Below are 21,448 nucleotides of genomic sequence, written 5' to 3'. Positions count from 1 at the left end.
GTCGTCAGGTGTTCTTTGCAGTATAGTCAGTTGTGGGCTTTTATGATGGTCTCCTATATGCTGCAAAATAAGCTTCTTTGAGGAGGAATAAGAGCTTTATCTCTTTGTGTATGTAAGGAGATGGATTAGATGCATTTTGAAATTGAAGTGACTTAGGGCATTCTCCTCTAAGTTCAGGGATTCACCTGCTAAAGGAAGTTAGCTAGGTTTACAGTACTGGGAATAAATTTAGGTAAAATATAAACTTTGTCAAATTGATCTTTAGTTTGTGGCAATTAAATGCAATAGTGTAATGGGATGAACTGTCTTTATGTTTGTGACTGGTTGATCTTTTCTATTTTTGAACTCTCCAGGATGATTCTTCCAGGGTTGTTTTGTTTGTTTTGATACTAAGGGTTGAAATCCTGGCCTCAAGTATGGTTGAGAAACACTCCACTACTTTTTTAACTTTTTGAGGTCTGGCAAAGTGGTCAGTGGGTAAAAGTGCTTTCTACCAAGCCCAATGACCTGAGTTCAATCCTTGGTACTCACATGAACATCCATTACTATTCTTGGATCTCCACTGGATAATATGGCATACACACATATAGGCACATATATACACAAATACATAAATAATCCTTAAATTTTTTGAGACAAGCTAAGTTCCCTTGAATATTCTCTGGAGTTTGATCTGACCTGAAACTTGAAATCTCTGGATTTGTCCTTCCAAGTGCTGGAATAATACATATGTCTCATTAGTTTTGTTCCTATGAATATATTAATGGTTATTCTTTAGTGGAAACCTTCTTCTGTGAGAATCTTAACTGGAAACAAGTGTGTAAAATTTATTTAACATGGGTTGGGTTTCTCATACAGAAATATCTACCAGAAGATATTTGATCATTGCACTGTATTGATGATTGGCTACTAGAAGATAACACTGAAAGGCTAAAGATTTTGCAAGACTATTCAAAGACAAAACTTGTAGTTCACATTCTTTTCTATCTTTGTGATGTTGGTGTTTGCCAGACAATTTCTCTACCACTGAGCCTCATCCATATCATACATTACATTCTAACATGTGCAATTCTATACACAGTATAACACAGAAGTTCCTTTTTTTTTTTTAGACCATCTTAAAAGCAGGAGTAGGATGTTCGGCTGCTAGAGTCTCTGCAGTTGTATAGATGAGATGAGGAAAACATACTGTGTCATCACTCTCATGATATGCTTCTTTCCACAATTCATATCTAGCAGGGTTCTCTGGGAAAACATTTGAAACATGTCTTCCTGCCACCTAAGTTTGAAGCAGCAGAAATTTCACAAAACCAACATATTTTCCAAATACATTTAATTAGATTAAGAAGTAAGTGGATATACAAGTGGGCTCTAAAATTGAAAGTAACTGTTTTGCCAATTTTTTTGGAAGGTTGGTGATGATGTGAAGTCATTCTTGTTGTGCTGTTCAGAATTTACAGCTCAGCTGGAGGAAGCAGTTAAGGAAGAACGTGGTGTATGTATTCCAACTTTTGTCTGGTGAAAACTATGAGAGCTTGTATTGTGCATAGAAACTATGATGTAATATCTAGTAGGCAGTTAGCCTAGAATCAATCCTTTGGGGAATTACAGAAGTCATTAGAAATTCTTTGTATTTTATTTCTTTATTTTGAATGTAACCATTTATATCTGTGGATTTTTCTTTAAATACAATATCAATACAGTTCTTATAAATATTATCTCTATATTTTATTTTCATTTTAAAAGTAAACCTGTATTATCAAAATCACATTATGATTAATGTTAATTTAAAAATAAAAAACAGGGGGTTGGGGATTTAGCTCAGTGGTAGAGCGCTTGCTAGGCCCTGAGTTCGGTCCCCAGCTCGAAAAAAAGAAAAAATAAAAAAAAAAACAGTTTGGTTTTTTTAAAAAAAGGATCATCATAATACTAAATCACTATCAGTATGAAAAAACACTATTAGCATATATATGTGTGTGTGTGGGTGTGTGTGTACACGTGCACGTGTGTATATGTGTTTATATGTAATTTTTCAAAAATGATATAATGTGTGGTAAAAAAGACAGCTCAGTGGTTAAGAGTATTTGTTGCTCTTGCAGAAGAGTCAGACTTGGTTCCCAGTAGGTACATGGTCACTCATACTCATGTGTAACTCTAGTTCTTCTGGCCTCTGCAGGAACACATGTAATATATACATGCAAACATTCATAAGATAAAACCACAGAAAATAAAAATGAAACTTTTTAAAATTTTAAATGAAATCACATTTTGCTCATTTCCAAATATACTTTAAGTTTTAAAATATATCATGGTCACTATATTTATAAGACATTTTGGACTGGTTAAAGCTTGTTATTGTGTAATATTTTCTTGCACAAACCGAAAAATAGACTCATCTTTATATGTGAGGGTAAACATTTGGTTGTCTGTCCAATATATATGATATAGGTAATAATACATAATATCATGTACTTTAAATTCTGTAAGATATACATATTTAAATGCATTTGTAATGTTGTTTAACTGACATCATTTGTTGTAGCCTTAGATTTTTCAAAACCTTCTTTATTTAGGGTTCTTAAATCCTTCAACCTTCTTTCTAGCCCACCGAACGAAGGTAGGAAAATAAAGGTTATTAGAAAAAAAGGGTTCTGGACCTGTTTAGAAATCATTTCTGGGGACGGGGGAAGCAATTTTCCTCTTCTTTTTCAAGATGCCAGCAGTCTAGTCCAGTAGAAAACAACAAATGGGAACCAGTAGCCAGAGCACAATCCAGCAGAAACAGCAAGGCTCCACAGAAGTGGCCAGAATCTGCCAGAATAACAGGAAAATTTCTTTGGTGCCTTTCTCTCTATAAAGTCAATACCAGCAAAGACCAGTGAAGACCAGTCAACACCAAGAACACTACTGAAGATGAGCAAAACATTGTTTGGGGCTAGCAAGTCAAGACCATCCTCTCCTCGTGGGGTTCTATTTAAATTCTAAATATCACACACCCTCTCAAGTGTCTGTTTTCAGCAAAACATCACATGTTCTTCCACACAACAGCTTCCAGAAAAACATCACATGACACAATTGGGGTTTTATAGAAACCAGAAAATTCCTCTTCAATTTGTCTTTGCCCTTCTTTCCTCCTCCCCTTCTCTTCCTTGTTCCTCTGTTTCATAATTCTTTATGACTATTTTGTTTTGATGGCTTCTGCTTTGCATGTTACTTTATCTGATACAAATGTTCCTACTACTTTTGTTTTTATTTTCCAATTAAATATTTATCTTTTTAAATACCTCTAACATTATTTTGGGTCCGTTTCTTATTGAAGAAAAATACTTCAAAACTTTTCTCAAAGTTTTCATTAATCCAAACAATATTTTACCACACAGACATGGAACTATAGACCTGTAGAACAAGCAGAGAACCCAGAAGTAAAGTGCCTGCCTATTGCATAAGCTTGAGGATCTGAGGTAGATCCCCAACATCTACATAATATCTGGTTGGTGCACATCTCTAAGCCTTATACTGGGATGAGGGATGGAGATGGATGGATCCATGGAGCTTGCTGCTCTAGCCAATTGGTAAGCTCCAGGGTCATCAAAATAGAAGTCATAACGACAGGGAAATACAAACCACAATAGGAAAGTCTACTTAACTCAACTATATTAAAATTAAAGTCTGAGTTTATTCAACAGTGTTGAAACTGAAAAATAAACAAATATTGCATTATGGTATGAACACACATCTTTCAGGGTTTTGGAGTGGAATGTGGTTTGAATGAAAGTGGCTCCCATAGAGGCCATGTTTAAAAAGTTGGTTCGCAGTTGGTGGGACCATTGGGAGTTATGGCCCTGTTGGAGAAAGCATGTCACAGGGGTGGCTTTGAAACTTAAAAACCTCAGGCCATTCCCAGTGTGATTTCTCTTCTTGTTGCTTTCAGATCAAGATGTGCACTCTAGGCTGTTCCTGACACAATGCCTTTGCTCCGTCATCTTGTATTCTAACCCTTTCTTTGATAAGTTGTCTTCTTCATGATGTGTTGTCACACAACGTATAGTAATTAGGGTAAACATGCAATCCTCTCTTCAGGAAGCTTTTCATATGGTTGCTTGAAGCTCCAGCTCCATGAAGCACAATTTAGCTCAACTCAGACTTCAGCATGAAAAGCAGTCATTTAAAGTCACAAGCTGAATGCTGGCCCCACTAAATATCTGATTCAGTAGCCGAGGGAAGGAAGAAGTCAAAGCGTCCTTATTTGCAGATGATACAACTCTGTATATAAAAAAACCATGCATTCCACCAATAAACCTCTACTCATAAATATGTTCAGTAAAATAAATGGACACAAAATTTAGACACAAAAATCGGTAGCTTGCTTTCTTGTACAAAAATAACATACATAGAAAGAAAACAGGAGAACAATATTTACAATGGCCTCAAAAACAGTCTTGGAATAATGCATGAACTTTTTATACTAACAGAACAAAGAAAATTATAAATCAAGCAATTTTCAAATACTCTTCTAGGAAAATCAGGTTGGCAGATTATGGCACAGTGGGGAAATCTCTGCTGTAGCCTTCAGATGCTAACTGATATATTCTTAGCGTTTCAGGTGCTGGAATTTATGGATCTTGTCTGTACTTTGGAAACTGATTGATCTAATAATCACAAGAACATTAGGTCACACAGAGGTGGACAATAAATGGCAATTTGGAGGCTGAGATAGCCCAAGGTGATTTCCCTCTGAAATTGCACATCTCAACTGTCATTTATGTTTCAATCAGTTAAAACCATCTTCTACAATATATAACACAGGCATGACTCTCTTCTGGAAACTTAATTTTATGAACAATATGTCAGATGTGAATCATTTTGTAGTTTCCTGATACAGTCCTATGGAGTGAAAAAGTAATTTTAATTTTGGATGTAGTTTTATATTCAAAATGGACTAAACAACATAACCATTAAGTTATTACAACTTTGGAACTACAGAATTGTATTTGTTTCAGCAATATAAATTATAGTAATTTTAGCAAATTTAATATTGAAAATTGTAAGTGTTGCATGACATTTTTGTTTAAATATACTATCCAACACTTTTTTTCAGGCGTTGGAATCTCTTTACAAGGTATGTGATTCAATTAATTGCAGCTTAAAGTAACTAAAAGTAAAAAGAAGAATGCATATCAAGCAAAGATGATCTAGGTTTTGAGATCACAGCATTCCCTGGTTGCTGCTAGATATTTTTAAGTTTATCTCACAGTTGTATGTTACTCTACCCACTTCTGTACCCTGTGTGATGCATGTGAGTTAGGACTGGTGCTTGGCAGATACAGGGTCACAGACACATGTTCATTAACTTTCTCCTTTTTTTTTAATGAAGTGGTTTCAGCAACAAGTCAACCAACTGGAGGAGGTAAAACATAACTTCTTAACTGTTAATTATATTAGTAAATATTTGACTCATTTGAAAATCAGTTTAAACTATGTATAAATCAACTGTTTCAATAATGATGTCCATAATCATTGATTATAAAGTAATATTTTGATTTAGGTTGAAAAATAATTAGTTTGTAGCAAAATATTTATTAGTAACTTGCATAAGAGTTTTCCTCATGAATCTAGTAACAAGAGTAGCTATTGGATCATTTTTTCTCCTAAAGAATAATATCAATTTCACTTACTTGCTTTATCAAATTTACATAAAATGGTGGGAATTTGTCAACTGAAAAATTTTCCTATATTTAAAAACTATCCATAATATAAGCAGGCATAAAATTGTATTGTTTTTCAAAATTTATTCTGTTCTTTAGTGATATCCTTTGCATTTTAGATTTTCAAATCCTATAAAAACTAGACTAAGAATAACTGGTCTCTGTTTTTAAGGACGCTAAATGCTGCTTTGATAGAGAATATATATATTCCTTTAAAGCATGAAAGAATAGTTTCCAAGGAAGCTTCAGGGATTGTTCAAAATTATTTTTAGGTGATAATGTCATTCAGATTTGATAAAGGAAATAATGAAATGCTTTTAAGACATGAGATCAAAATGGGTCTTTAGTAACTGGTAAATTTTGTTACTTTAGATCGGCAAAGATCAAAGTAATTTAGAAGCAGAAGTTCAATCAGATAGAAAATCAATTTTGAACATTGTACAAATTGCAAAACTGGCACGTAAATTTGAAGATATTGAAGGCCGCCTAAGAGAGCGCAAGGCGGCCATGCTGGCTAAAGAAGAGTAAGTGAATTATGAGGATTAATTGAATTAAAATCAGTTATTAACATCAGATGTAAGCTAAGTCAATGTTACTGCTTTATAAAAAACTTCTAAATGATATCTGAATTTTTAGTTACTTTTTTGATATAAAATTTTAATAGTCTGAGATGGTATTATTTGGTGCAATGGACATTAGCCACCTGTGACTATTCAGATTCAATTTAGTAAAACAAATTGGCTTCTGGGCCATACTAAACACATTTTAAGTACTCAATAGCTATATGTAGTTATTATCTAAAACTTCTGTTGCATAGTCCTATCTTTAAAACATCTGGGTTGTAATCATGTTTCTGAATGCTTTAAAAATATATTTTAATTAAAATAGAACTGTATCATATTCCACTTTCTTCCCTCCAACTCCTCCCAGGTGCCCTGACATGTCCCCTCAAGTTAATAGCCTCTTTTTCCTTATTATTGTTACATATACACATATATGTATGTACATGAATGCACAGATACATAATTACAACCTGCTGAGTTTGCTTTTGTCTATACAAAGTTTCAGGGCTGACCATTTCTCATTGGACAGCTAATAAAGGGGGTTTATCTCTTTTCTGGGCAGTCAAAAATTGTATTTCTTTGTCTAGGGGTGGAACCCTGCAAACATTTCCACCTTCCACATTAGCATGGCTGTTGTTATTGCTTGCCCTTGTTCTCCAGTCTTGTTTATGTAGCCATTTCTAGGATATACTGTTTCGCAGCAGACTTCCAGCTATTATGGTTCTTGCAATCTTTCCACCCCCTTTCCTGAAATGTTCTTTGAGCAATTGATGCAAGAGCTATGATGCAGATGTATCTGTTGGGGCTAGGCTGCCCATGATGTGTTGATCTACGCATTTTGTCCACTTGTGGATTACTGTGATGGTTTCCATTTGCTATTAAAAATGGCCTTTTTGACAAGAAGTATAGTTATGCTTATCTACGATTATAAGGATAACATTTAGACTATAGTTAGCTATTATGCAAGTTTAGTAAATTTCTGATATAGGTTCTGTTTAAAAAAACCTTGTGAATTTCACATCATGCATCCCAAGCCCACTTATCTCCCACTCCCCTCATACCTGCCCTGGACCCCTGAAGACTCCTCCCAAACAGAAAAAAAAAATCTTGTGGAAGCTGAAGTGTGTCGCACTGCATACCATTTCCTTCAAATTTTTTGCTTGCAAATGTTGGTTGTAATGAGTCATGTGGTCTGGTATGAGGTCTCTGTCATAGTATCAATACTAGAACCTTAATTCTCCCATGCCCACATTAACCCACTGTACCCTGTCACTAAGACAGCTCTACTGTGCTGCCCAGGAGAGTTGCAGGGCCTACTTTCCAGAGCACTGCAGCAGATAAAAAGCTGAGACAGGCCTCCTGCTCTCGTGACCATAGGGTCAGCTCTCCTCCAATGCCTAGGCAAGGGGTGGGGCCAGTTCTGCACATCCCTCAGACATCAAAATGTCCCCAGACTGAAGTCCAGATCAGAGATATCCACCTAGACTTTGTCGGTAATAGATTCCTGCTGCTACGGGGACATGTACCCAGACTGGTACCCAGTAGCAGCACAAGCCAAGACCCAGCTTCTCAAGTTAGGCTGTTATTCATTACCCTCAAGTCTCCAGTTCTGCCGCTGCTTCTTCTTCTTCTTCTTCTTCTTCTTCTTCTTCTTCTTCTTCTTCTTCTTCTTCTTCTTCTTCTTCTTCTTCTTCTTCTTCTTCTTCTCCTCCTCCTTCTCCTTCTTCTTCTTTTCATTTCTTTTTGTGTGCCCATAGCCTTACTCAGGAGTGGTCTAAGAAGTGATATACCCCACATGTCCATTATGGCTCCAGGCAGGGTATCCTCTTAGGCATGGGCTGCTTCCCACAGCCTGTGCAATGCCCGACTGGTGGTCATCTCAGGCTAGCTCCCTGCCTGAGCCCCATGGCACTGGACTGGTGATCATCTCAGGCTTTTCCTTTTCAGGAAGTGTTAAGTTACTAATCATTCAGATGTTCACATGTCAGAACACTGAGCACAGGCATAGCCTCTCTCCTCTCTGCTAGTTACTAATGCAGCAGTCACATTTGCAAATCCTGTAGTGGTAGGGGTAGTTTCTTTTTTTCTTTTCTTTTTTTGGGGGTGGGCTTCATCACTTTATTTTTTTGCAATGAAAAAATACCTTTAATTCATTTTTTTCCTTGCAGGTATTTTAATTTTATTTTTTAAATCGGATATATTTCTTTATTTATATTTCAAATGTTATTCCCTTTCCCAGTTTCCTGTCCATAAGCCCCCTATTACCTCCCCCTCCCCCATGTCTTTTTAAAGGTACATTATATCAGTAGCTATGTTCCTGGTACCAGGTACTGGCAAAAGCCATGCAGGGAATGCTGTGGCAAGCAAGAGAGCCTCCTGGAGTCAGCCTACCATTTTGCATGGTTGTGATGGGTGAATTCTGAAAAGGTGGGGCCCCAGGAGCTTCATTCCAGGATTGCTTCTTATGGCTAGTGTTTCTTCTTATATTTGTCATTGCTCTGTTACTCGTCTTTCTGACAAGTGTGATTGGGAAGGCACAGAAAGAATATCCAAATTAACAAAATCAGAAATAAAAAGGGAGATATAACAACAGAAACTGAGAAAATTAAAAAAACATCAGATACTACTAGAAAAGCCTATATTCAACCAAACTGGAAAATCTCTAGAAAATGGACAGTTTTCTAGACAGATACCTGGTACCAAGTTAAATCAGGATCAGATAAACCACCTAAACAGTCTCATAATTCCTAAAGAAATAGAAGCAGTTATTAAGTCTACCAACCAAAAAAAAAAAAGCCCAGGACCAGATGGGTTCAATGGAGAATTCTATCACACCTTCATAGAAGACCTATACTGTCCTATTGCATGTTTGGACATACCAATACTGTCCAAACTATTCCACAAAATAGGAAAAGAAGGAACACTACCCAATTACTTCTATGAAGCCACAATTATGCTTATACCTAAACCACACAAAAGACCCAACAAAGAAAGATAATTTGAGACCAATTTGCCTTATGAATATCAATGCAAAAATACTCAATAAAATTCTGGCAAACCGAATTCAAGAACACATCAAAATGATCATCCATCATGATCAAGTAGGCTTCATCCCATGGATGCGGGGATGGTTCAATATACAGAAATCCATCAATGTAACCTACTATATAAACAAACTCAAAGGAAAAATCCACATGATGATCTCATTAGATGCTGAGAAAACATTTGAAAAAATTCAGCACCCCTTCATGTTAAAATTCTTGGAAAGATCAGGAATTCTAGGCCCATACCTAAACATAGTAAAAGCCATATAAAGCAAGCCAGTAGCCAACATCAAAATAAATGGAGAGAACCTCGAAGCAATCCCACTAAAATCAGGGACTAGACAAGTCTGTCCATTCTCTCTGTACTTATTCAATATAGTTCTCAAAGTCCTAGCCAGAGAAATCAGAAAACAAAAGGAGGTCAAAGGGATAAAAATTGGAAAGGAAGAAGTCAAAATATCACTATTTGCAGATGATATGATAGTATACTTAAGTGAACCCAAAAGTTCCACCAGGTAACTACTTAGCCTGATAAACAACTTCAGCAAAGTGGCTGGGTATAAAATTAACTCAAACAAATCACTAGCCTTCCTCTAATCAAAGAATTAGCAGGCTGAGAAAGAAAGTAGGGAAATGATACCCTTCACAATAGTTGCAAATAACAAAAAATACCTTGGCGTAACTCTACCAAGCAAGGGAAAGATCTGTATGACAAGAACTTCAAGGCTCTGAAGAGAGAAATTGAAGATCTCAGAAGATGGAAAGATCTCTATGCTCATGGACTGGCAGGATTAATATAGTAAAAATGGCCATTTTGCCAAAAGCAATGTACAGATTCAATGCAATCCCCACCAGAATCCCAAGTCCATTCTTCATAGAGTTAGAAAGAGCAATTTGCAATTTCATTTTGAATAACAAAAAACCTGGGATAGCAAAAACTATCCTCAACAATAAAAGAACTTCTGGGAGAATCACCATCCCTAACCTCCAGCTGTATTGCAGAGCAATAGTGATAAAAACTGTATGGTATTGGTACAGAGACAGGCAGGTAGATCAATGGAATAGAACTGAAAACCTAGAAATGATCCACATACAACTAAAATCACTTGATCTTAGACAAAGGAGCTAATGCCATCCAGGGGAGGGGGGGGGGAAGCATTTTCAACAAAGGGTGCTGGTTCAACTGGAGGCCAGGATGTAGATGAATGCAAATCAATCCATTCTTACCATCCTGTATAAAGCTCAAGTCCAAGTAGATCAAGGACCTTCACATAAAACCAGATACATTCAAACTAATAGAAGAAAAAGTGGGGAAGAGCCTTAAACACATGAGCACTGGAGAAATTTCCCTGAACAGAGAACACCAATGGCTTATGCTCTAAGATCAAGAATCGACAAATGGGATCTCATAAAACTGCAAAGCTTCTGTAAGGTAAGGACACTGTCATTAGGACATAACGGCAACCAACAGATTGGGAAAAGATCTTTACCAATCCTACAACAGATAGAGGGCTTATATCCAAAATATACAAAGAACTAAAGAAGTTAGACTGCAGGGAGACAAATAACCCTATTAAAAATGGGGTCCAGAACTAAACAAAGAATTCTCAGCTGAGGAATATAGAATGGCTGGGAAACACCTAAAGAAATGTTCAACATCCTTAGTCATCAGGGAAATGCAAATCAAAACAACCCTGAGATTCCACCTCAGGCCAGTCAGAATGGCTAAGACCAAAACTCAGGTGACAAGAGATGCTGGGGATGATGTGGAGAAAGAGGAACACTCCTCCATTTGTTGGTGGGATTGCAAGCTGGTTCAACCACTCTGGAATTCAGTCTGGAGGTTCCTCAGAAAATTGGACATTGTACTACCTGAGGATCCAGCTATACCACTCCTGGGCATATACCCAAAACATGCTCTAACATACAGCAAAGACTCATGCTCCACTATGTTCACAGCAGCCTTATTTATAATAGCCAGAAGCTGGAAAGAACCCAAATGTCCCTCAACAAAGGAATGGATACAGAAAGTGTGGTACATCTACACAATGGAGCACTACTCAGCTATTGAAAACAATGACTTCATGAAATTCAGAGGCAAATGGATTGAACTAGATAATATCATCCTGAGTGAGGTAACCCAATCACAAAAAAACACACTTGGCATGCACTAACTGATAAGTAGATATTAGCTCAAAACAAATTACCCAAGATGCAATTCACAGACTACATGAAGCTCAAGAAGGACAACCAGAGTGTGGATGCTTCAGTCCTTCTTAGAAGAGGGAACAAAATATTCATAGGAGGCGATATGGAGTTTGCCTATGCTCAGTTTGGAGCAGAGACTAAAGGAATGGCCCTTCAGAGCCTGCCCCATCTGATGATCCAGCCCTTATACATAAAGCCACAAAACCCAGACAATATTGCTGATGCCAAGAAGTCCATGCTGACAAGAGCCTGATATAGCTGTCTCCTGTTTGGCTCTGCCAGGTTATGACAAATACAGAGGCGAATGCTAGCAGCAAACCATTTATCTGGGAACAGGTCCCCATTGGAGGAGTTAGAGAAAGGATTGAAGGAGTTGAAGGGGCTTGCAACTCCATAAGAACAATACCAACCAATCATGTACAGATCCATGGCTCCAGCTGCATATGTAGCAGAGGATGGCCTTGTTGCCTACCAACAGGAGGAGAAGCCCTTGAGCCTGCCAAGGCTGGACCACCCCACCACCACCACCACCAGTGTAGGGGAATGTCAGGGCGAGGAGGCTGGAAGGAATAGATGGTTGGGGAGGGGGAACACCCTCATAGAAGAAGGGGAATGGGTGATAGGATAGGAGGTTTATTGATGGAAACCAGGAACGGGGATAACAATAGAAATTTAAATAGAAAAACTATTGGTTTAAATGTATGATAAACTTGTGGGTTTAAAAAAAAAACAGAAACTCAGGTGACAGCAGATGCTGGCGAGGATGCGGAGAAAGAAGAACACTCCTCCATTGTTGGTGGGATTGCAGACTGGTACAACCATTCTGGAAATCAGTCTGGAGGTTCCTCAGAAAATTGGACATTGAACTGCCTGAGGATCCAGCTATACCTCTCTTGGGCATATACCCAAAAGATGCCCCAACATATAAAAAAGACACCTGCTCCACTATGTTCATCGCAGCCTTATTTATAATAGCCAGAAGCTGGAAAGAACCCAGATGCCCTTCAACAGAGGAATGGATACAGAAAATGTGGTACATCTACACAATGAAATATTACTCAGCTATCAAAAACAATGACTTTATGAAATTCATAGGCAAATGGTTGGAACTGGAAAATATCATCCTGAGTGAGCTAACCCAATCACAGAAAAACACACATGGTATGCACTCATTGATAAGTGGCTATTAGCCCAAATGCTTGAATTACCCTAGATGCCTAGAACACATGAAACTCAAGACGGATGATCAAAATGTGAATGCTTCACTCCTTTAAAAGGGGAACAAGAATACCCTTGGCAGGGAATAGGGAGGCAAAGATTAAAACAGAGGCAGAAGGAACACCCATTCAGAGCCTGCCCCACATGTGGCCCCTACATATACAGCATCCAATTAGACAAGATGGATGAAGCAAAGAAGTGCAGGCTGACAGGAGCCGGATGTAGATCGCTCCTGAGAGACACAGCCAGAATACAGCAAACACAGAGGCGAATGCCAGCAGCAAACCACTGAACTGAGAACGGGACCCCCGTTGAAGGAATCAGAGAAAGAACTGGAAGAGCTTGAAGGGGCTCGAGACCCCATATGAACAACAATGCCAACCAACCAGAGCTTCCAGGGACTAAGCCACTACCCAAAGACTATACATGGACTGACCCTGGACTCTGACCTCATAGGTAGCAATGCATATCCTAGTAAGAGCACCAGTGGAAGGGGAAGCCCTGGGTCCTTCTAAGACTGAACCCCCAGTGAACTAGATTGTTGGGGGGGAGGGCGGCAATGGGGAGAGGATGGGGAGGGGAACACCCATAAAGAAGGGGAGGGGGAGGGGGATATTTGCCCGGAAACCGGGAAAAGGGAATAACACTCGAAATGTATATAAGAAATACTCAAGTTAATAATAAAAAAAAAATACGGGATGAGTAGTCAGAAATGCCTCTTAGTGGAAAGACATGTAAACAATTCTGCTGTAACTCCTTAAAGCCTATCAACCTATGACATGGACTATTACTTTAAACTTACTATGAACTTATGAAATATAAAAATGTTTAGAAAACCATGTAATCAGTTTTCCTGCTGTGACTTCTTATGGAACATTTTATCTGTGAGGTAAATTCTTACATAGAGAACTTTCATCAGTGAAGCTATAAAAGGCTGAAAGTAAAAATAAAAGAATGAACTCTTTTCATTTTCTTTCTTTTTTTGTTTTTATTTCATTTTGGAAATTTTATTTTTTATTAGATATATTTATTTACATTTCAAATTTTATTCCCTTTCCCGGTTTCCTTTCCATAAGTTCCCCTCCCCCCTGACATTCCCCTGTACTGGGCGTCCAACCTTGGCAGGACCCTTCCCCTTCCACTGGTGCACCAACAAGGGTCAGTCCAGGTATAGTCTTTCGGTAGTGGTTTAGTCCCTGGAAGTGATGGTTGGTTGGCATTGTTGCTCTTATGGGGTTGCAGGCTCTTTTGATCCTTCCTCTAAGGGAGTCCTGTACTCAGTTCAGTGACTCTTTTCATTTTCATCCAGCATGCATGCATGCGCTTTTGCACACGCTGTGCGTGCGTGTGTGTGTGTGTGTGTGTGTGTGTGTGTGTGTGTGTGTGTGTGTGTGATTTTTCTCTTTTCCTTTTCTTTTTTACCTAAAGAGTTGAAAGACTTCAGAGTTTCTAGTCATAGAAAGTACTGGCTGTAAGGAGCTAACTTTGCTATTCTAGACCCCTGCTGCTATCAGCAGGAGTCAATTGCAAGAAGCCATCAGCTCTGGTCCCAGAATAGTTTAAGAGTGTTAATTACCACCAGCTTTCAGTCCAGCCATTTTTCTGGTTCTCTCTGTTCTGCTGGATGTTAAAGCTGTTCTCTGACAGGGCTTGATTTCCTTACTGTTGAATGGGCTTTATGCTGAGTTAGACAGCTGCTGGTTACCAACACGTGGATATCATTATTGCATTGTTACAGATTTCTTGGTATATTTTTCATTGTTGTGGTTCAATTGTTCAATTGCTTTTTTTGCTGGGAAGCGTGTAAAGTATTTTCTGGTACTATAAGCTAGATTGCAAGAAGGAAGCTTTCAGATCAGATACAGCTCAAACCATTTGAGACCTGTGTCTGTCTGCAGTATGGCATTTCTTCAGCAATAGGTGTCTACCGTCAACTCCAAGAAGTAACCAAAGGCTATAGACAGTCTCTACTGCTTTAGGAGTCACTCAAACTACCCTGAGCAACTATTAAACGAGTGATTTTCATGCCTGGTACTGGGGTCTCCATTAGTCGATGGTTTTGTGGGGATCATTGTCACCCAAGTGGCATAACTTCCTGATAGGTAGATTGGAAGGTAGTTAAATAAATAGATGATTGATAGATGATTGATAGATAGTGTATACATATATACTTATATGAGTTTTGTAAGATTTTAGATAAATATAAAATAATGATTCCTTGAGGCTTTATCAAACAATCTTACGGGTAACAGTTCTGCATCTGTCTTTCTCCATCTGCATTTCCCTCCTGCCCCTCCACCCTAGTTGAAGCCCTTCAGTGTTTTCTCATTTCCTGTTTCATATCACCTGTGTCCTGCTATTTCTTCTCACTCCCTTCCTACCATGCCTAGGGTTCTTTTAGACTCTTCTCGTGTTAGTTGTTACTCCACGCTGTCTGCTCACATATGAAGATTTGTAGCTAGAAACCACACATGAGACAGAACATTGTGTTTCTGGGTCTGGTATGTCTGAGTTTGTTCAAATGGGTCATAGTTGCAAACTCAATACTTATTTAAAAGTTATCAAACCACATCTAGAATTGTACTTATACTGGTTTTCATCAAGTATGTATACAGCACTTTTGTATTATTAAAAGAAAAACTACTTATACTGGGAAGAAGATAATACTCAGTATGCAATCTCTTCATGTGCTTTTGATATATTGTTGACTTGACTTACAGGAATGGAGAGAATATTACTGTGTCACTACTTAATAATGTACATAATAAAATATGCCAGTGTAGAGGCTTCTATAAATGTATTTGAGCTTCTTGTTTGTAGGCAGGAATATTTTAGAACCACATATTAATATTTATATTTGATATTTAAGTGTCTTCTTGTACAAGGTATTTTTCTAGAAAATCCTGGGAGACCTGTAACTACTTTATGAGAAAGGCATTAGTACGTGTAAGTTTTAACAGATGAGGACCCTGGAGCAGAGAGAGGCACAGAAGGTGGCTCCAGGCCATATAGTTACAGGTTTGGAGCAGGTTGTCTCACTCTCGGGCTTGTGGTCTTAGCTCTAGACCAAGTGATAATGTACTAGCAGTTTCTACTGATTTGTTTTAGTTATTCTAGTTCTAAATGTTATTGGTGTACTTAGTTACATTCTTGGAATACACAACTTATAGAATTTGTGCTTTTTATTATAGGACAGAATTTATCTTAGTACTGAGTGACAGATAACTGATATGCTAACTTTTAATTAACAAACTTCATATGTCTAGTCTGTAAATTACAGTTCTTTAAGCATGTAACTTAACTCTGAATGTATATGAAGATATGTTTTCTTTATTGGCACTCTTAACAGGGATAAAGCAACTGTATCAGAATCATTGAAAAATTATCAACTTATAGAAAAGCAAATTGAAGGTAATATTTTATAAGTGCTTAATCTTTATAGTTTCGTAAATATATTTTTTTAATTTTAACTTACATCCCTTCGATAAGTCCCTTATTACTTGCTGTTTCCCCTGGCCACTTGCTTATGGTCCATCTCCTCTCATAGTGATTTCCCCCTTTTGTGTGTACTTTCTTCCTCTCTCTTGTCTATCTGCCACCCTGACTGAGGTAATTGAAAACCCACCTACCTTTGTCTACTGCCCAATCAAAGAACTTAGACTTTTATTGACTTATTAACTCATGAAGCAAGATGACATAGCATCACTTGGTACATGTGAGTCCTTGTTGTGGGCAACCAGGTCTTGGGAGTCAGTTTTTAACATTTGAATGCACAACAACCACAGACCAACCCTAACACAGGCATTGCACACATAGAGGGCACAAGCAGGCAAAACATTCAAACACATAAAACAAATATTTGTAAAAGATGAATGTTGTTATGACTTGGTTGTTGCTTCCATAAAGTTTAGAGATTTCAAGGAAAGAACACATTATGGACCATTCAAATGTGTGGTAATACCTGAAGTTGATGTATTCTACAAATCGTTTCCTCTCAGGAAAGTTAGAAATACTGTGCAACCTTAAAAGATGAATAGGGCTTATTTGAGTGAAGGAGGAAAATATTGGCCATTTGAGATGGCAATAAGATGAAAAACCAGCATTGACTTGAGAATTAAAACTGGAAAAATAGAATGTGAGAAGATAGGCAGCACTAATTTGACAGGCCATCTTGGAGGACGAAAGCCTTTGGACACTTTTAGTACTAAACAGGGAATTGTTAAAGATCTTTTATACTGAAATGACAATGCAGCTTAAATGTGTAATCAATACAACTTAGATCGCTAATGAAAGAAAGTGAAATGCACAGTTTAGAATCTTTTTACCTCATACAATTGACAAAACTTGATGGTTGAAGGCAAAGGAAAGGTGATGGGATACTCACGTTACTTTCAACCAATAGGGATGAATAGAAGGAAAAACAAGTAGTGGGAGGGTGTGGCACAGTTGTGGAGCACCTGCCTATCCACCAAGACCTGGGCCTGATCCCTGGTGTCACACAAGAAAGAGAAAAGCATGTTTTAGAGGGAAAATGATGTATCAGTAGGTGGCTATTATCCGCGTTCATTCAGACATCACAGCTAATGTGCCTGATTGCAAGTGTTTGGTATTAGAAGCTGTTGTTTTTGTCTTTCCTTTGGGTGACACATTAAAATTAATAATGTAGACTATGAACCCAATTAGTGGATGAATTGTATATAAAATATAAAATGGTGAATTCTTGTATTTATTTCAGAGTTCATAAAATCCCATTCAGATATAGAATTTCAAATTGTTTCTGAAACTGAGTCAGGTAAGCAGCCATTCATTTAAATCTCATCACATTAACACCTCCCAGTTACTACCACCAACCGAGGACCAAGTGTGCATGTACATGAGCCTGTGGGAACATTCTCCTTCAGACCACCATAGTTAAAAAACCTCTGCATTCTTGATGCTTTTTTTCAAGGTTTGGTCTGTTCTGTTTGTTTATTTGTTTGTGTTTAAGAGAGAGTGTCAGGTATCCCAGGTTGGCTTCAAACAACAGCTCACTGTCTTTGGAGCTCTTTTTGTAGTCTGTACTAGTGATGATTTCAGGAGTCTTCATATGCAGTATACAAGCACCTGCATGGGGACCTATTGTGTTTTTTGGTAGCAAAGTCTGTTTGAATTTGTGTGTATGTGTGTGTGTGTGTGTGTGTGTGTGTGTGTGTGTGTGTGTGTGTGTGTGTGTGTGTATTTCTCACCCAAGGGAAATTGTAGTAGGAAGATAGGTGTTGGTAAGAAATATAACTTGCAATATGAACATAATGACAGTAGCACCAGCATTGAAGCATCTATGACATTTACACAGATTTGGCTTCTGTACCACAGGTTCTTATGGGCTAGCTGGGTCTGTGAGAGCCAGCTGCTGCTGTATTCTAGCTACTGCTTTCTCAGCAACCTCAGTGGAGATCTTCCTGCTACATCTGAAGCTCTGATGTCTGCATTGCAGGTTTTGTCAGGGTGGCACCAAGTTTGTCTCTTGCAATAGAAGTTGCATCAGATCGTTGGGTTGTTAACTTGTATGATTTGGTAGCAGCTTTTATGTTTGAGTCCTCGGCATTGAAGCTTGGGTTGTAGTGTGATGTGTACACAGTGCAGATCTGCAGTCCTGTAGGCTTCCTTTTTTTAAAAAAATGGATATTTTATTTATTTACATTTCAAATTCTGTTCTCTTTCCAGGTTTTCCCTCTGGAAACCCCCCATCCCATACTTCCTCCCCCCTGCTTCTTGAGGGTGCTCCCCCACACACCCACCAACCCACTCCCACCTCCCTGCCTTACACTAAATGTTCGAGCCTTCCCAGGACCAAGGACCTCTCCTCCCATTGATGTTGTACAATGCCATCCTCTGCTACATGTGTGGCTAGAGCCATGGGTCACTCCACGTGTACTCTTTGGTTGGTGGTTTAGTCCCTGGGAGATTTGAGGTTGGGTCTGGTTAGTTGATATTGTTGTTCTTCCTTTGGGTTGTAAACCCTTTTAGCTCCTTCAGTTCTTTCTCTAACTCCTCCATTCAGGACCACATGCTCAGTCGGTGGTTGACTACGAGCATCTGTTTCTGTATTTGTCAGGCTCTGACAGAACCTCTCAGGATACAAGTGTATCAATCTTTTGTCAGCGAGCACTTTTTGACATCCCCAATATTGTCTGGGTTTGGTGTTTGTATATGAGATGGATCCCCAGTCAGGGCAGTGTCTAAATGGCCTTTCCTTCAGTCTCTACTCCATACTTTGTCTCTATTTCCTCCCTTGAGTATTTTGTTTCTCCTTCTAAAATGGACTGAAGCATCCACACTTTGGTCTTCCTTCTTCTTGAGGTTCATATGGTCTGTGGATATTCCAAGCATTTCAACTAACATCCACTTGTCAGTGAATGCACACTATCTGTCTTCTTTTATGACTGGGTTACCTCACTCAGGGTGATGCTTTCTAATTTCATCCATTTGTGTAAGAATTTCATGAACTCATTGTTTTTAATAGCTGAGTTGTACTCCATTGTGTAAATGTACAACATTTTCTGTATCCATTTCTCTGTTGAAGGACATCTGAGTTCTTTCTAGCTTCTGCTTATTATAAACAAGCCTGCTATGAACATAGTGGAGCATGTGTCCTTGTTATATGTTGGAGCATCTTTTGAGTATACGCCCAGGAGTGGTATAGCTGGGTTCTCAGGTAGTGCTATGGTACTACCTGATGGGTTTTTAGAGTGGTTGTATGACCTCAAAATCCCACCAACAATGGGAGTGTTCCTCTTTCTCCACATCTTTGCCAACAACTGTTGTCACCTGAGTTTTTTATCTTAGTTATTCTGACCGGTATGAGGTGGAAGCAAAGAGCTGTTTTGATTTGCATTTCCCTGATTTCTAAGGATGTTGAACACTTCTTTAGGTGCTTCTTGGCCATTCGTTATTCCTCAGTTGAGAATTCTTTGCTTAGCTCTGTACCCCATTTTTAATAGGGTTATTTGGTTCTCTGAACTCTAACTTCTTAAGTTCTTTGTATATATTGAATATTAGCCCTCTATTGATGTAGGATTGGTAAAGATCTTTTCCCAATCTGTTGGTTGCCGTTTTGTCCTATTGATAGTGTCTTTTGCCTTACAGAAGCTTTCCAATTTTATGAGGTTGCATTTGTCGATTCATGATCTTAGAGCATAAGCCATTGGTGTTCTGTTAGGGAAATTTCCCCCTGTGCCCATGTTTTTTGAAACTCTTCCACAATTTCGTTCTATTAGTTTGAGTGTATCTGGTTTTATGTGGAGGTCCTTGATCCACTTGGACTTGAGCTTTATACAGGATGGTAAGAATGGATTGATTTGCATTCATCTACATGCTGACCTCCAGTTGAACCAGCACCCTTTGTTGAAAATGATGTCTTTTTTCTCTTGGATGGCATTAGCTCTTTTGTCTAAGATCAAGTGATATTAGTTGTGTGCGTTCATTTCTGGGTTTTCAGTTATATTCCCTTGATCTACCTGGTCTCTGTACCAATACCATATAGCTTTTTATCACTATTGATCTGTAACAGCTGGAGGTTAGGGATGGTGATTCTCCCGAAAGTTTTTTATTGATGAGGATAGCTTTTGCTATCCTCGGTTTTCTGTTATTCAAAATGAATTTGCAAATTGCTCTTTCTAACTGTATGGAAAATTCAGTTGGAATTTTGATGGGGATTGCATTGAATCTATAGATTGTTTTCAACAAGATATCCACATTTTCTTCCCTTTTTTTCTTTATTAACTTGAGTATTTCTTATTTACATTTCGAATGTTATTCCCTTTCTCGGTTTCAGGGCCAACATCCCCCTAAACCTCCCCCTTCCCTTCTATATGGGTGTTGCCTCCCCATCCTCCCCCCATTACCGCCCTCCCCCCAACAATCACGTTCACTGGGGGTTCAGTCTTGGCAGGACCCAGGGCTTCCCCTTCCACTGGTGCTCTTACTAGGCTATTCACTGCTACCTATGAGGTTGGAGCCCAGGGTCAGTCCATGTATAGTCTTTGGGTAGTGGCTTAGTCCCTGGAAGCTCTGGTTGGTTGGCATTGTTGTTCATATGGGGTCTCGAGCCCCTTCAAGCTCTTCCAGTTCTTTCTCTGATTCCTTCAACGGGGGTCCCGTTCTCAGTTCAGTGGTTTGCTGCTGGCATTCGCCTCTGTGTTTGCTGTATTATGGCTATGTCTCTCAGGAGAGATTCACATCCGGTTCCTGTCGGCCTGCACTTCTTTGCTTCATCCATCTTGTCTAATTGGGTGGCTGTATATGTATGGACCACATGAAGGGCAGGCTCTGAATGGGTGTTCCTTCTGCCTCTGTTTTAATCTTTGCCTCCCTATTCCCTGCCAAGGGTATTCTTGTTCCCCTTTTAAAGAAGGAGTGAAGCATTCACATTTTGGTCATCCTTCTTGAGTTTCATGTGTTCTGTGCATCTAGGGTACATCAAGCATTTGGGCTAATAGCCACTCATCAATGAGTGCATACCATGTATGTTTTTCTGTGATTGGGGTACCTCACTCAGGATATTTTCCAGTTCCAACCATTTGCCTACGGATTTCATAAAGTCATTGTTTTCGATATCTGAGTAATATTCCATGGTGTAGATGTACCACATTTTCTGTATCCATTCCTCTGTTGAAGGGCATCTGGGTTCTTTCCAGCTTCTGGCTATTATAAATAAGGCTGCTATGAACAT

At 38.6% G+C, this 21,448-nt stretch overlaps 1 protein-coding gene and 1 pseudogene across 51 annotated transcripts in view; one reads left to right on the top strand and one right to left on the bottom strand.

Moving 5' to 3' along the window:
- The window catches only part of Ccdc7a (coiled-coil domain containing 7A), a 410,765-nt gene that overhangs the window by 29,434 nt on the left and 359,883 nt on the right, over positions 1–21,448 (top strand). For 47 of the 51 annotated variants that reach the window (XM_063278211.1, XM_063278233.1, XM_063278210.1 and 44 more), the window contains 6 exons: positions 1,412–1,495; positions 5,099–5,119; positions 5,375–5,407; positions 6,078–6,229; positions 16,088–16,149; positions 17,474–17,530. In XM_063278211.1, coding sequence (XP_063134281.1) covers positions 1,412–1,495; positions 5,099–5,119; positions 5,375–5,407; positions 6,078–6,229; positions 16,088–16,149; positions 17,474–17,530 — 409 coding nt within the window. The remainder of the gene's footprint in view (positions 1–1,411; positions 1,496–5,098; positions 5,120–5,374; positions 5,408–6,077; positions 6,230–16,087; positions 16,150–17,473; positions 17,531–21,448) is intronic. The other 4 variants (XM_063278219.1, XM_063278227.1, XM_063278225.1 and 1 more) reach the window with 4 other exon arrangements.
- Positions 8,218–8,338, bottom strand: LOC120098698 (small nucleolar RNA SNORA17; annotated as a pseudogene).

The sequence above is a fragment of the Rattus norvegicus genome, chromosome 19 (genome assembly GCF_036323735.1).
Source record: "Rattus norvegicus strain BN/NHsdMcwi chromosome 19, GRCr8, whole genome shotgun sequence".
NCBI lineage: Eukaryota > Metazoa > Chordata > Mammalia > Rodentia > Muridae > Rattus > Rattus norvegicus.
This window is presented reverse-complemented; position numbering and strand designations above follow the sequence as displayed.